The sequence below is a fragment of the Petaurus breviceps genome, unplaced genomic scaffold (assembly GCF_028583685.1).
Source record: "Petaurus breviceps papuanus isolate PSGF00001 unplaced genomic scaffold, PetGlider_PUasm1.0 90994, whole genome shotgun sequence".
Classification (NCBI taxonomy): Eukaryota; Metazoa; Chordata; class Mammalia; order Diprotodontia; family Petauridae; genus Petaurus; species Petaurus breviceps.
The window spans coordinates 8,687,425-8,704,366 of NW_027187393.1; the positions used below are offsets into that span (position 1 = coordinate 8,687,425).

A 16,942-nucleotide genomic window follows, 5' to 3' on the forward strand; every position below is an offset into this window, starting at 1 on the left:
GTATCTTTCCCCCTGCCTTCATATATAACAAACAGGATTTGTTAAAGACTAAAAAAAAAGAAAAGAATTGTTTTTAATATTATGATGTTGATTGTTTTCCTAATGTTGATCCATCTTAGTATCTATAGTATAAATACAGCTTAGTCAGAGGAGTGATTTCTTAGATGACTCATTGTAGCTTGTTTTGTGGGATTTTATTTAAAAGTTTTGAATCATATTCATTAATCATCTCAACCTATAGTTCTCCTCTGTTTTATCTTTTTTTGGTTTAGGGAGTAGGACTATGTTTTTCTTTTTGGAAGGGCATGAGAGGGAAGGCAGTTGGGGTTAAGTGACTTGCTCAAGGTCACACAGTAAGTATCCAAGGCCGGATTTGAACTCAGGTCTTCCTGTCTCCAGGTCATGTTCTCTACTCATTATGGTACCCCATACCTGCCTCTATATTATTCTTATAAAAAGAAACTGGTAGTATGCTTTCTTTCTCAGATTTTGAGACTAAGCTGTATAGTATGGGTACTGATTATCCTTTGATTAAATGCTCCTGTGAATCCATCAGAACCAGGTAGTATCTTAAGATCAGTGACCACCCACATTAATACCCAGGGTTCTATATTCCAAGCAACTTTGTGATAAGAGTGATCCTGACCAGACTGTAAAAAGTCACCAATCTCTTTGACAGAACTGACAATGCAGTGAAGAACCACTGGAACTCTACCATCAAACGGAAAGTGGACACTGGGGGCTTCCTGAATGAGACAAAGGACCCTAAGTCTGTGTACCTGCTGGTGGAAGTGGAGGATAGGGAGGGTCCGAGTGTCCATTCAGCAGATAGCCAGGTAAGTCTACTAGGTTCTCTTTCTTTGGAAGAACCAGAGACAGTTGGTTAGAGTAGAATCCCCCGGAGGGTAGGTGCTGTTTTGCCATTGTCTTTGTATCCACTGTGCTTAGCACAGTGCTGGGCCTAGCAAACAGTCAGTAAGTGCTTGTTGGTTATTTCAGGTCAGTTCTTTTTCTCTAACCCTGAGTTTCCCCATGGTAAGATGGGTTGGTTGGATTAGAAGATGCCTGAGGTCTTGCCCATTCCTAAATCCTCTGATTGCTTAGTCATCCAGCAAATGTTTATTAAGCCTCTTCTACCTTTTCTGGGTCCTTTTCTAGATGCTGGAGCAATATTAAAAGTAAATAAGATGGGGGCGGCCAGGTAGCACAGCAAGTAAGAGCACTGGCTCCAGTGTTGAGAACACCTGGAGATCCGAATCCCGGGCTCAGACACTTAGCACCCACCCAGAAACACCTGGCCGTGTAACCTTGAGCAAGTTACTTAACCCCAATTGCTTTAAAAAAAAAAAAAAGTAAATAAGATGGTAATGATGATCTCTCTGCCTTCAAGGGTCCTCCAGCCTAATGGAGAAATTTAGATACAACTCCCAATAAGTAATTATGATGTCAAGTAGGAGCTAGGGATACTGGGGGAGGATAAAAGTGTGGTGAGTTCAGATAAGGAGAGATCAATTTCTGCTGGGAGGTTAGAGTCAGGAATGCTTCCTGGCACTGGTGGCTTCTGAACTAGACCTTAAGACACTACTTAGGAGGTCAGCAGTGTGAAGAGGATTTTAAATAGTGGGGAATGCAAAAACTCAAGAATGAGAAAGGGTGGGATAGACTTGAATAAGGGCAATTCAGGATGGGGGCCTTCAGTATTAGGACAGTGAGTTTGATATTTAAACATATCATGGTGGAGCCATTGAAGGGTTTTGGACAGTGAAGTGATAGCATTTATACTTGTACATAAGGAAGACTGGTCAGGACTTCTCACAAGGAAACTATTTAGTCCAATTAAGACCATTTTCTTTAATTTTAGCTCTTTTTTTAAAAATTGCAAACTTAATATTCACAGAAGCATGCAAATAAATAATATAAATGATCATATAGAAATCCATAAACTCCTAATTGCTTGCAATTTTTTTTAAAATGCCTATATGACTGGGTATGATGGTGCATGCCTCTGATCTGTTTACTGGGTAGACTAGAGTTGGTGGCTCTACTGAGCAATAGTAGGACTAAAGTCCATGGGGTGACCCCATTACGTATAGCACCAATACTGTGAGCCCCCAGGAATGGGGATGGCCACTGGGCTTCCTAAGGAAGGATGAATCAATCTGCATCAGAAATGGAACAGGTCAAAGCTTCTCTGACAGTCAGGAATGGGATCAGACCCATGGAGGGACTCCTGCTCTCCCAACCTAGTTGAGATAGGATCTCAAAAAATAAAAATAAAGTAGGGAAAGGAAAGGAAAGAAATGTCTTTATTAATTGAACAAAGTAGTAGCAAGGGTCATATTTTCTGTCCTGTTCCTCTGCATTTTTTTTTGTTTATGCATGTTGTTGCTGCTATTATGTATTTTAACATGATCAATTTTCTTTTTCCTTTGTGTAATCTTGATTCCTCTCTTCTCCCTAATTATTGTTTTAAACAGAAGAACCTTACTACTGATTGGCCCACTGGGGTCATGGAAGTGAAGGAGGAAGTCAATGAGGAGGAGGTAGTGGCCACATCAGGTATTAAGATCATAACCACTTCTATGGAACAGCAGGAGGGGTCTTATGAAGAGCCAGCCAAACATCTGATCCCTGATCCCATGGAGGAGACTCTCAAGGAACTGAAGTCTGAGGATTCCCCAGTTGAAATTGGTTCCCCATACAAGTGGGTGGTAGAGGCTGCTAACTTCTTGTGTCCAGCTACAATGCCCAACTTGACAGATGCCCTGGATCTGATAGAATCGGTAATGATAATTCCTTACATTAATAACAGGAATTAGTGGCTTCACATACCCGCATTTTTCAAAATTTGTATTTGTGTATTTGAGTGTTGGTTTTATTTGTGGTTACTAAGCTTAGAATATAAAAACAGACAAATGATTCCTTGCATTTATATTGGATGTTTGAATTTGCACAATGCTGTTGCTGCTCTCATCTCATTTAGTCCTCCATCAGCCTTTGAGGGAGGCAGGGTGGGGATTTTAGCACCATTTTATAGGTGAAGAAGCTGAGTCCAGAGATGACCTAACCCGCCCAAGGTCCTGTAAGCGGTAATTGAGAGAGCAGAGAACCCAAGGGGACTCTTGACTTTCGGTGTTTATTGATTAAAGAAATAGTTGGGAAAGAAGAAAGAAGAAAGTGTTAGGCTGTGAGGAGGAGGTGTGTGGGGTCACACAGAACAGTTGTCATAGGGAAAATTCAGGGGGAAAAGTGTCTTGGTTTTATAAGTCAGAAAAAGGAACCCTGGTGGTTCTGTTATTTTGGAAGACAGGTTTGTTATGTTTTTCGAAGTGACCCCTAGCACATCAATCTCCCATCACAGATAACTTTTTTTTTTAACAATGTTCTCTTTTTAATCTTTTTTTTTCTTTTTTGGAGGGGGGAGGCAGGGCAATTGGGGTTAAGTAACTTGCCCAAGGTCACATGGCTAGTTAGGGTTAAATGTCTGAGGCTGGATTTGAACTCAGGTCCTCCTGTCTCCAGGGCCAGTGCTCTATTCACTGCGCCACCTAGCCACCCCTACAGATAACTTTCAAATTGTTAAATCCTTTACTCTTGGCATTATTTTAATACTGACAGCTGTGAGAGACTGTAAGAATAGCTGACATTTCTATAGCACTTTGGACAGCTAGGTGGTGAAGTGGATAGAACACTGGGCTTGGAATCAGGAAGACTCATCTTCTTGAGTTCAAATCTGGCCTTAGACACTTAGTAGCTATGTGACCCTGGGCAGGTCCCTTTGCCCTATTTGTCTCAGTGTCATCACCTGAGAAGTGATCCGGAGAAGGAAAAGGCAAACCACTCCAGTATCCTCGCCAGGAAAACCCCAAATGGGACCACAAAGAGTTGGACATGACTGAAAAACAACACTGAGATGACCTTGGGTGGTTCCTTCCAGTTCTGTGATGTCTGTGATTCTAGGAAAGGATTATTTTGAGGTTCCAACCTTGGTTGGCTGGGAGAACCAGGATTTCGTTGATATAGAACAACAATAGATAGAATGTAATAAAGTGAAATCTAATAGGGATAAAATGTAAAGTCCTGTGTATTTCAGTTTTTAAAAAATCAGCTGCCTAATTCCAAGGTGGGGATGCATCCTTCATCTGAAGAATTTGAAGAATGAAGAGAACTCAAATGCCTCCTAGTTCAATATATTCCTAAAAAATTTGTCTCCTGCAGCATTTTTCACAAGGGGTCATCTAGCTCTTGCTTGAGGATCTCTGGTGGGGGGGAAATCGTACCTTTTTAGGCGTACTACTTTTGTATAGCTGTAATTGATTTTTGTCTTTTAAAAAAAACATTAATACTTTTTGTCTTTAAATCCTAGTTATTTTATAAATACCCCTCCATCCTCTATTGATTCTTTCCTTGCGACAAAACCAATTAAATCAAAACATCCAGATTAATCACCACATCTGACGTTGTCTACAGCAGTTTTCTGTGCTAAATAGATTTTTTTTCTCTAGGGATGAGGTAGGTTTCATGATCTGTTACTTAGAAGCTTTTTTTCTCCATTTACTCCGTCAGATTTCCTTTTAATTATATTTTCATTTAAATTATTGTCATTGTTTACATTGTTCTCTTGGTTCTTCTTGTTTCACTTGACATCTTTTCTTTCTGCATTTCTCTGAATTTATCCTGTGTGTCATTTCCTACCATACAGAAACAGTCAGTCACTTAATTCATTTACCATCACTTTTGAAGCTGGGAAGGAGAAGGATAAGGCAAACCCACTTTGTTCCCAGTTCTTTGCTTATTCAGAGTGCTGTTATGAATATTTTGTTCATATGTACTGGACCTTTGTTTCTGTTTGCCTTCCTTGGGGTATACCCCTAGTATTAGAATGGCAGGGTGAAAGGATGTGGTTCTTTTCCTGGGTTGTCCCTAATTGTTTCCAGAACAGTTGGTTCACCAACATTGTTGGGTAGCTTGGGATCAGTAGAAATGCTTTGCTGTTTCATGCAAACAGTCCAATCCACTCTCTTCTATTTCAGCTCTTGGTCCAGTTCATTGTCCATCTGTATTGTCTGCTCTACGGTGTCGATTTAGATGCATGTTGGAATCAGGGCAATGGATATACTCTATCTTTTTGGTCTTTTCCATGTTGATGGGCCAACTAAGCTCCTTTGAGTAATGCTAGAGCACTTACAGGGGGTACTGCAATGTCTTGAAGCTTGATACAATCAACACAATGTCTTGCCCAAGGGTATCTTGCAAGACCTCATCATCCATAGGGAAAGCTTCCTTGGCCTAGATTCTGTGCTGAATCTCCTGTCAAAATGGCAAATACTTTTGGCAAGCATGTGCCTCTTGGTTTTATCCCTTGCCTGATATTTATTATTAATTATTTTTTTCTTTTTCTTTTTTTTGTATATTTTTAGTTTTTAGCATTCATCTCCAAGGTTTTGAGTTACAGATTTTCTCCCCGTCTTTCCCCCACCCACCACTCCAAAACAGTGATCCCACTGAATACCTCTTCCTCCAATCTGCTCTCTCCTCTATCTTTTCCCTTGCCCCCTCTGACCTTCCAGTAGGGCAAGATGCATCTCTATACCCTGGTGCCTGTATATCTTATTTCCCAGTTGCATGTAAAAATAATAATAATTATTATTATTATTTTAACATTTGATTTTAAAACTTTGATTTCCCTATTTTTTTCTTCTTCCCTCATCACCCACCCCTACTTTGAAAGATAAGTAATTCAGTATAGGTTGTACATGTGTAGTTGCGCAAAACATTTGCATAGTAGGTATATTGTGAGACTGACTGTATTACCTCCATCCTATCCCGCTCCGCCCCCCCGACTTATTCTATTTTCTACTCTGACCCTGTCCCTTTTCAAAAGTGTGTACTTCTAAGTACCCTACCCCCTAATCTGCCCTCCTTCTATCATCCTGCCTCTTATCCCCTTCCCCCCTACTCTCCTGTAGGGGAAGATACCCAATTTAGTGTATACGTTATTCCCTCCTTAAGCCAAATTCAGTGGTAGTAAGGCTGACCCATTCCCTTTCACCTTCCTGCTTTTCCCCTCCATTGTAACAGTTTCCTCTTGCCTCTTTTATATGAGATAATTTACCCTATTCTATCTCTCCCTATCTCCTCTCATTATATCCCTCTCACCTCTTAATTTTATTTTTTAGATATCAACCCTTCCTATTCATCTGATCCTGTGCCCTCTGTCTATGTATACCTGTACACATACATACACACACTCACATATGTATTCATATGCACATATACCCTCCTATATAGGCATATATATGTATGTATATATATGCATATATATTCCCTTCACCTATCCTCATACTGAGAAAAGTCTCATGAGTTACAATTATCGTATTTCCATTGTAGGAATGTAAATAGTTCAATTTCAGTAAGTTCCTTATGATTTCTTTTCCCTATTAATTATTAACTGTTATCAAATAATCCAGTTATAAAAAATCTGGCAAAGTTATACTGAGTTAGCTGTTGGTTGACAAACAGTAATGGAATTCTGCATTCTTTCTCTGTTTATTTCACTCAGTGGTGAAATAATAAAGACTTGGGCCATTGTTGAATACTTACTGAGAAAGCCTAATTATTCCCTCATCAAGGATGTCCTCAATTTTATATATATACTTGTTTTCTTAAATTCATTCATTTATCCATTTATAACACTCATTTTTTAACTTTCTGAATTTTTTCAATTACATGTAAAAACAATTTTAACATTTGTTTTTTTTTTAATTTGTGTTACATATTCTCACCCTACCTTCGTTTCCTCCCCCCTTCCCTGAGACATTAAGCAATTTTGATATAGGTTATACATGTGCAGTCATGCAAAACATATTTACATATTAGTCATGTTGTAAAAGAAAGTGCAGACCAAAAAAAAACCTCCCAAGAATAATAAAGTAAAAGAAGATTGCTTTGATCTGCATTCAGACTCCATTAGTTCTTCCTCTGAAGGTGGATAGCATTTTTCATCATGAGTCCTTTGGAATTGTCTTGGATCATTGTATTGCCGAGAATAGCTAAAACATTCATAGTTTTGTTCTTACTGTGTACAATGTATAACATTCATTTTTTAAAATTTTGAGTCCTAAATTCTTTCCCTCCCTCCAGCTCTTCCACTGCCCATTGAGAAGGCAAGCAATATGATATCAATTACATGAGATATTTCTTCATAAAGATTTTGTTTAGATGGAGAGTAGGTATAAAAGTTGGTAGTTTTGATAATTTTTTGGTCACTTTTTTGATTTTTTGCTTACCCTAAGGTCCCAAACTTTCAATTATGCCTTTGGTTTCTTCCCTTCCTTTATCGCCTTCCAGCACATATGTCCGCTATATATACCTAATTCCTTCTGATGTCTTTTCCTGTTTTTATTCTTTTTAGTCCCATTTTTCCTTCCTCTAAAGCACTTCAGGGACTGTGTTAGGGACCAGGTTGTGGTTGGTTCCACTTAATGGAGAAAACAGGTTGGTTCTAATAATTGTTGCAAATCTTGTCCATTTTTCTGAGGTTTGTACTTATTTTTCAGTTTTCATCCATTCATGGCTTCAGGATGGTTTTGTTTAGTTGGCTGGCTTGCCAGCCTTTTTTAGATTGGCTTTACCTTCCACTGCTTGTCTCTTCTTTATGGAGCTATACTGTCCATAATCGTCATCCTTAATATTTCATAGCCTAGTTTATATTCTCCTAGGGTTTTTTCTGGCTGCCATCTCTCTTTGGTAAGTTCGGCAGATATCAAACTCAGGGACAGGGGTGGGATTGGATCCAGGTTAAAATGTAATTAGAAAATGTTTAACAAAATAGATTTAAAATATCAATGTTATAATAATGTTAATTTGTGGTTTCCTAAGTCAGTATGTGACCCCAGGCATCCCTTTCCATTTGAGTTTGACATCATTGTACTAAGGCACTTTGTGCCTAAAGCAGTTAATTCATATTGGTTTAACTTTTGGATATAATTACTATAGGTAGATGTTGATGTCATTTCTGTTTATTTCCTATTTTTAAAATGTTTCAATAACTTGTTTAAGTAATTCAGGGTTAAATCTTCATAATACAATCTTTTTCTTGTCTATTATAAATTCTGATCTTTGCTCTAACAGGTTGGACGATATAGACAAATGACTTAAGGATGCCATATGTCTTTTCCTGTCTGTTAAAATATAGTAATTTTTATTCTTTATTATATTATCTAATACTTTCCCATTTTTATGGGAATTTGTTTTATTTGATTGCATATTTTTTTAATGATATAGGTTCTACATGTACATTCTTATTAAGCATATTTTCATACTAGTCATGTTGCATGGAAGAATTAGAATGAATATTTCCCATTCTTTTTGAATAAAAGTATTTATTATATTGTGGGTTATGGTATAAAATGTTGGTCTAAACCTTTTTTCTGCCAAATTGCTTTCCAGGTTTTTGTTTCTTGTGTTTTTTTTTTCCTTTTTGGAGCAGGGGAAGGCAGGGCAATTAGGGTTAAGTGACTTGCCCAAGGTCACATGGCTAGAAAATGTTAAGTGTTAAGTGTCTGAGGCCAAAGTTGAACTCAGGTCCTCTTGACTACAGGGCCGGTGTTCTATTCACTTTGCCATCTAGTTTGCCTGGCTTTTCCAGTTTTTGTAGAAATTTTTGTCCAGGAAGGAAGTCTTTACTGTTCTTGGGGGTTCTCAAAAACTGAGCTACTGGTTTTGGTTACTATTTCTTTTTTCATGTGGTATGTTTCACTGATCTGCTTTTCTGTATTTTGACTTGTCCCAAATAGTTTTGAAGACTACGACTTTATAATATACTTTGAGGTCTGGTAATGTTTGGATAGTTTATTTGTTCAGAAATTTTTCTTTAAATTAGATCTTTAATCTGCCTTTCTGCAACTTTTCCAAGTGTCGCTTATAAATCATGGAATAAGCCTAATCCCTTTCTCCTCATAACAGCCCATCAAATGCTTGAAGATGACTGTCAGACCTCCTCAAAGTTTTCAACCCTTCAGATTAAGCCAATCCTAGTTCCCAAAACTAATCTTCCTCTCTGATGGTCTTCCAGCAGTCCTCAGCACTCATCCTTCTCAATTTATCTGTTGCATTTGACACTTATCGACCATCCTGGATACTCTTGTTTTTTCCGAGTTTTGTGATTACTCTCTCTTGGCTGCCCTACTTGTCTAACCACTTTTTCTCAGTCTCTTTTGCTGGCTCATCATCTGTATCATCCCTCTAGCTGTGAGTGTTCCCCAGGAATCTTTACTGAGGCTTCTCTGTCTACACTCTCTCTCTCTGTGACCTCATTAGCTGCCATGGATTTAATTATTGTGTCTATGCAGAAGACCCCCAGATCTGCACATCTAGTTCTCATTTCTCCCCTAAATTCTACCCATCGGATGTCGAGCTATATGTGCCCAACATGTCTAATACAGAGATTATCTTCTTTGCCCGCTTCCCCTCAATTGTTTCTCTTGCAGGTTTTCCTGTTTCTCAGAAGTACCACTCTTTTATTAGTCTCTCAGGCTTATAACATAAGCATTATCGTACCGTGTTTCCCCGATAATAAGACCTATCCCGAAAATAAGCCCTCCCCTTACTGTGTAAGATTCCTCTAAAATAAGCCCTTCCCCGAAAATAATCCCTATTGAGATGGCTACTGTAGTGAAGGTGATCCCCTGCGCTACACGCTACGTTACAGTACCCTCTGTATGCACTGTCCCCCGCCCCCCCCCCGTGAAACGCACTGCTGCGCTCCGAGCTGCATCCAATCAGAGCTGCAGCAGTGAGCGTGTCATCCTGTTCTTCCCCAGTGATTTGCTTATTGAATAAAAGTACATTTTTTTTTGTTCACATTTACCTGTTTATTAAAATAAGCCCTCCCCTGAAAATAAGCCCTCTGGTGTTTTTCTGTCCAAAAAATTTAATAAGACAGTGTCTTATTATCGGGGAAACACGGTAGATCCTTCATTTTTTTCATCCCCTGTATACAGTTTTCAAATCTTGTTCCTGTCTTGACATATCTGTTGCATTGGTCCCTTTCTCCTCAGTTTTGTAGCTAAGACCTTAGGTCAGGCCTTTATTATCTCTGGCCTATTAGTCTCCTAATAGGCCTCCTTGCTTCACGTTTCCTCACTCCAGTGTCTCCTGTACGCTGCTGCCATCTTGGTTTTCTTTAGTGTAGATCTGTCTCCTTAACTTGGTCAACTTCAAGTAGCTTTTAGGATAAAATAGAAACTTCTCAATTTAGCTTTTAAAACCCTTCACAACCCAGTCCCAACCTACCTTTCTAACCTTATTGTGCATTTCTTCCACTCTGGCAATTTGTAATCCAATTAAACTGGCCTCTTTGTTCTTCACACTTGACTTCCCATCTCATTTCTATGTATTTGGGGATAAGGATTCCACCTGTGATTTTTTTTTTTTTTGTAAATGGTATTTTATTTTTTTCCAATTACATGTAAAGATAGTTTTCAACATTTATTTTTTATAAGATATTGAATTTAAAATTTTTCTTTTTACCTCTCCTTCCCCCTCCCCAAGACAGCTTGCAATCTGATATGTTACACATGTGCGTTCATGTTAAACATATTTCCACATTGTGAAAGAAGAATCCAAACAAAAGGGGAAAATACAAGGAAAAAACCCCCCAAAAGTGAAAATAGTATGCTTCAATCTGCAGTCAGACTCCATAGTTGTGGATAGCATTTTCCATCAAGAGTCTTTTAGAATTGGGGCAGCTAGGTGACGCAGTAAGTAGAACACCGGCCCTGGATTCGAGAACCTGAGTTCAAATCCAACCTCAGACACTTAACACAAAAACTAGCTGTGTGACCTTGGGCAAGTCACTTAGCCCCAATTGCCCCTCAAAAAAAAGTCTTTCAGAATTATCTTCAGTCATTGTTATTACTGAGAAGAGCTAAGTGTTTCGTAACTGATCATCGGTACGGTGTCGCTGTTGTTGTGTACAGTGTTCTCCTGGTTCTGCTCTCTTCACTCAGCATTAGTTTATTCCACCTGTGATTTCATTGGTATGGGGGCGGTCTACCAGTGAGGCATTTCCTCTCTCAGTTCAGTTTGGCATCTTACTGCACTTTTTATTGTCTTGGGGAGTTTTAATGTGGACTTCAAGGTCCTTCACCATCCTGGTCATCCTCCTTTGGACATATTCATCTTGCCATTGTCATTCCTAAAATGGAGTCACTAGAACTTAGCATGGCCCTCTAGTGTGGTCTGATGAGGGCAGAGTGCTGCAGGGTCATCACCTCCTTGGTTCTATATACTGTGCCTGTCTTAATGCAACCTGAAATAGCATTGGTTTTTTTTGATGGTTACACACTGTTGACTTATTGGGTTCATAGCCCCCCTAAGATCTCCAGGTTCTTTTTAGGTGTGATCTAACCACACCTCTCCAGCCTCATACTTGTAGAGTTTGTTATTTGAACTCAGTCATACTTTTATATTTATCCTTACTAAGGTACATTTTGCTGTTTGTTGGAGCATTCTAGCCTATCACCATTATTTTGGATCCTCTGTTATCAAAATTGAAAAGCATGAATTTAGTAGAACTCTGCCTTTATGCCAGACCTGTTCTCACACCAGGGAAGTTAATCTGAGTTGAGTTGCTCATGGTTTATTGGTATCACTTGTCCTGCACAGGATCCTGACGGATGGTGTGACCTGAGTAACTTTGATCTGCCTGAGGAGTTATCCAATGGTGGTGTTAACAGCAGCAGCAGTAGCAGCAACAGCCCAATTAAGCAGTCCCTCAGCAAGCCTACAGTCTCTGCCCACAGCGTGACAGAGTACCGTCTAGATGGACACACCATCTCTGACCTGAGCAGAGGCAGTCGAGGGGAGCTGATCCCCATTTCACCAAACACTGAAGTCAGCTTTAGTACCCCGCCCTCCATCCTCAAGCGGCAGAAGAAGAGAAGGGTCACTCTTTCTCCTGTCACAGAGAACAGCCCCAATGCCAGCTACTCCTTTGTGGATTCCTGTAATAGCCTAACCCCCAAAAGTACACCAGTGAAGACGCTTCCTTTCTCCCCATCCCAGGTGAGTCCTGCCAGCCCCTAGTACTCTTAAGGTGCCCCAGGGTCCCTGGATGTTATAGTGGATGTGCTGGGGAAAACACTGATTAAGGGACCATTCTGTGATATCACTGAGCCTGTGACAAAGAAGCAGCTAAGGTCACTGTGCTGTGAACCATTCCTACAAATGGCCAGAACCTGTTTTTAAATCACATGGTTTCTTCTTTAAACTGATTTGAAATGTGTCTTCTTTGCATGTGGGTGTGGCTAATCCTAGCAAATCGTCCAGTCGTTGTTCTTCTCTGAAATGTTCTATGACCCATGTTCCATTAAGGCATCACAGAAAGAGTCATGGCTTATATATCCACTAGAGACAGCCAATTTTTTTATTTTTGTTTTTTGAAGGGACTTTACAGGTGACCAAATCCAGTGCTCTTTAACCTTTTTTGTGTGATTGACCTCTAAGAGGTTAGTGAAGCCCACAGATTTTTGATCAGAGTAATGTTTTTACATACTAAAATAAAATACATAGGATTACAGAGGAAACCAATTACATTGAAGTGCAGTTATCAAAAGGACCAAATTTCCAATTATTCTAATAGTTTCTATTATTCCAGTTACCAATGATAAAAAAAAGCAAGTTCATAGATACCATGTTAAAAAAAACAGTGATCTGGCCTAATACACATTTTACAGATGAGGAAACTGAGGCCACTAGTGTGGTAGTAACTTTGACTTGTCAAAGTTGATTTCCCACAGTGGTAGGCCTGGGACTGGGACCAAGACCTCCCCATTCCTCATCTAGTATGTTTCCCACTATACTCAGCTGCTTTTGCTATGGGAGGTGCTGAAGGAGGAGTTTATAGGCTCATAGATTTAGAGCTGGAAGAAGGTCTTAGAGGGCATCTAGCCCAAATCCCTCATTTCATAAATGAAGGAGATTAAGGAATTTGCCGAAGGTCAGCCAGGCAGTAATGGAAAAGGTAGGACTTACACCCAGGTTCTGAATCCAAATCCTGTACCCTTACCACTGTACCATCCTGCCCCTTTAGCTCTAATCTTCTGTTTTCTGGAGGAGCCCAGGACCCTGATGTGGTGATTTCATTCTTGGTCAGAGTTTTGCCATATCAGTAGTGGCCCTTGGAATCAGGAGAGGCCTGAGTTTGCACATAGATCTGTAAAAAAGGTAGAAGGAAACGTAGGGAACCAGAGTTGCCATTGATGAGGGGTGAGCCATCTGCCAACCTCTCAGGGTTGTTGTGAATACCAAATAAGATCGGCAAAGCATAAAGTGTTTTATAAATGTGATGATGGCAGAGGCGGTAATAGTGGTAGTGGTTGTAGTTATATTCTGTGGCTTCCTCTGGCTTTGCTAGCCTCTGTTCCCTACCTGTGAAATGGAAACAAAAGATTTTTTCTTTTGGCAGGTGATAATCGGCCTCTTACTAGTCCCCATCCAGATAAAGTAGAGGTTAAGGGAAATTTGAGATAATGATGATGGCTTTGATTAAAAAAAAAGTCTATTACTGTTTTTTTTTCTATCAGATGTTGTCATTTGTATAAAAGTGGCAATTGTGAGGGATAGTTTCAGCATGCCTGAAAACAAGCTGAGTTAAGGAACCATCACTTCACCTCCAATCTGAGGCCAAGGGGCCCCTTGTCCAGGTTTATTGGATGACTTCTCCTCCTTCCCCTCCAGACCATCACTTCTTATGATTCCCAAAGGGTAGGAGCAGCAATCACAGCAGCTCTTAGAAATTTAGGAGACTCTTCTTCTCTGACAAGAACCCTGTGCAGTATAGGTCAGACAAGTAGTCTCATTTTATGGCTCAGGAAGCTAAGACAAAGAAGTGAAGTGTCTTCCCAGGGTCACCCACCTGCTTAGTAGCTTCTGACTCCTAAGTTGAAGATTCTTCCTCTGCCTCTGATGATTTCTTTTTTTAAACAAAATCTAGTGGGAGAAGAAATGGAATCTAATGACTGAAAGGGAATTTTGTTACATGTGATTAAGAGGGAATTTCATTGCATTGATCTTGTAGATTTCAGTTCTCAGTTGCCTGAGGTAATTGAAAGTTGAATATAAATGCTGGTGAGCACCCCCAAATTTTTGGGAAGAAACCCTCACTGGGTTTGCATTTTCAATTAGATGCCCTCTAATGTCTTTCTTTTCTAGCCTTGAGTCTTATGGGCCTATGATTAGAGAAACCCTCTGTGTGGGCTTCCCAAAGAGCCCAGGGCATATTCTATTGTTATCTTCTAATTTTTTTTCTTCTTCTGCAGTTTTTAAACTTCTGGACCAAACAGGACACTTTGGAACTAGAGAGCCCTTCACTGACATCCACACCTGTGTGTAGCCAGAAGGTCATCGTCACCACCCCACTACACCGGGACAAGACCCCGCTGCACCAGAAGAGCAATGCGTAAGTCTCCCTACACCCAGACTTACTCACCTCTGGGATTTGTATCCAGATATTCACCATGTTGCCTGATGAGACCTCCATCACCTCTCCAAAACCTTTTCTCCCTGTGCTTTCGTTTCCTAGGCAACCTACAAACAGAAGATGTGAGAGGCTAATGACATATCAGCACCTAATTGAGGTGTTCTCTCAGATCAGTTGACAGGCATTTATTAAGTGCTTTCTGTATGCTAGGCACTGTACTAAAAGCACTGTGGTTACAAATATGAAGTTTTTGCCCTCAGGGAGCTTGTAGGATGAGTTAAAAAAATTAGAGCCATAAATTTCAAACTGGAAAAACCGGGGTGACTGTGGAGTCCAATCCTGTTATTTTACAAATGAGGCCCAGAGAGGTGAGGCCAGATCCCAGAGCCTCAGTTGGGCTGTGAGTCCCAATTCTTATCTCTAGAAGATATGTGACAAGAAAGCATGCCTTGGTTTAGAATTCTTGGCTTAAAGTGTTTTATTCTGGGGACCAGTACTCATAGATAGATTTGTTGGCTTGGGGATCTTTATAACTAATACTCTTATAAGGAGTGGCCAGCCTTTGACCTTTGGTGCCTGCTTTTGTCTGATTCTGGGTTTTACAGAACAAAGGGCTACACCCAAGAACCTAGAGGGTTTCCCACCCCTGCTCTAGGTACTGAATTCCAAGAGTTACTGGATACTCTCTCTTTTCTTGCTATGAATGGAATCATGGTTAAAGTGCTGAACTTGGAGTTTGGGAAACCTGGGTTTGAGTCCGCCTTCCACATTCATTTGCTTTGCAAGTCACTCAGTCTCTCTCAGCTTCAGTTTTCTTATTTGTAAAATGGGGATAGCAATCATGCCTGTAGCACTTAGCTCCCAGAGCTTTGTATGACTCAAATGAGATCATAGATAAAAAACACTTGGCACATATTAAAGGGCTACAGAAATGTTGGCTATTGTTATGAATGAAAGGTAGAGAATGTTCTGGTGAGTCAGTCGGGAGTCTCTAGCAGACATAGGCATTGGAGGAGGGGAGGACATGTGTATTTGCTGGCTCTGAAGTGCTTTTCTCCTTGTACTGGCAGTTTTGTTACCCCGGATCAGAAATACTCAATGGACAACACTCCCCACACACCCACACCTTTCAAGAATGCCCTGGAGAAGTATGGACCACTAAAACCTCTGGTATGTGCCCTGCCTAGGGCCTAGGATTCTTTCCATGGCCTGTGCTTCCTTAGACTGTTTCTACTCTCAGTGCATTTGAAAATTAATAGTAACCTGAAGCTAGTAGGTTCAGATTTTTCTTAGGCTTCCCTTAAATTAATATACACTGGTATTTAATTATAGAAACTCAGCAGGATTAAGGCATCCTTGAGCACATTGTCTTGGAAGTGGATAGTTCCTTCATAGAGTGACCTCTTGGCCATCAGAATCTAAACTCAAACCCAGCATTTCTAGAACAATACTTAGAATTTTTTTTCTTCTTCAGTTGAAAATAAGGAAAAGATGAGTTTTTTGCTGATGTTTGAGTTTATTATCTAGGCTGTACCACAGTGAAGAAGCTATGGGCCCAAGGACAAGTATGAGCTCATTGTTCCCCTTAGTTGTGTTATCACAACAGGGTTTCTTCAATTTTCAATCCTTTTAGAAAAATCTTATTGGTAGCATCTAGTAGGAATATCTAGAGAGGAGCTAAAACCACAGCAATTTAATTTAAGTATAAATTTGCCCTCAAGCACTTGGCATAAATGTCCTTTTAAAATTTTTTATTTTTTTTTAAATGAGCTTCTTGTGAGGTTGTGGAATTTTAGAGCTGGAGGGACCTGCAGAGATTATCAAGTCACAGAATTGTAGGATGATAGAACTATAAGGGTCTTAGAAATCAGCTTTTCTGACTTCTTAATTTTATACATGGAGAAACTGAGGCCCAGAGAAGGACGGTGATGTATTTGAAATCACACAGTGGGTTAGTGGAAGAGCTGTGTCTTCTGACTCTCAGTCCAGAGCTCTTTCTAGTTTACCATACTGTTGTCTGTCTTTTCTGGGGTGTGGGGGTAGGGGAGAAGAAGACAGGGAGCCAAAAGATCAGGTAGTTGGTTCCGTCAGAAGGGTAGCTGGAGAACCAGGATAGTGTAGAATTATAAAAGCAGAGCAGCTGATCTTCCCGGAATCATCTTCCTATCCTTGGGGCCCATAACTGGTCATCTCCAAGTGAGTTAGGTTACTCTGGGGATATGTGTTGTGTAGCTCTTTTCTCAACATGCTTCTATGACCGTGACACTCCTCAGCCCCAGACCCCACACCTGGAAGAAGACTTGAAGGAGGTTCTTCGGACTGAGGCTGGCATTGAGCTGATTATAGAAGATGACGTGAAGCTTGAGAAGCAAAAGAGGAAACAAGGAGTGAGTTGATCTGTTTCTATTTTTAATAATTGTTTTTTTAAATTACCTGTAAAAACAAATTTTAGCATTC

At 40.0% G+C, this 16,942-nt stretch overlaps 1 protein-coding gene across 2 annotated transcripts in view; it reads left to right on the forward strand.

Annotated features, from left to right (window-relative positions):
- The window catches only part of MYBL2 (MYB proto-oncogene like 2), a 47,518-nt gene that overhangs the window by 14,136 nt on the left and 16,440 nt on the right, over positions 1–16,942 (forward strand). For both annotated transcript variants that reach the window (XM_069077776.1, XM_069077777.1), the window contains exons 6-11: positions 680–836; positions 2,478–2,783; positions 11,671–12,069; positions 14,325–14,464; positions 15,556–15,655; positions 16,759–16,872. In XM_069077776.1, coding sequence (XP_068933877.1) covers positions 680–836; positions 2,478–2,783; positions 11,671–12,069; positions 14,325–14,464; positions 15,556–15,655; positions 16,759–16,872 — 1,216 coding nt within the window. The remainder of the gene's footprint in view (positions 1–679; positions 837–2,477; positions 2,784–11,670; positions 12,070–14,324; positions 14,465–15,555; positions 15,656–16,758; positions 16,873–16,942) is intronic.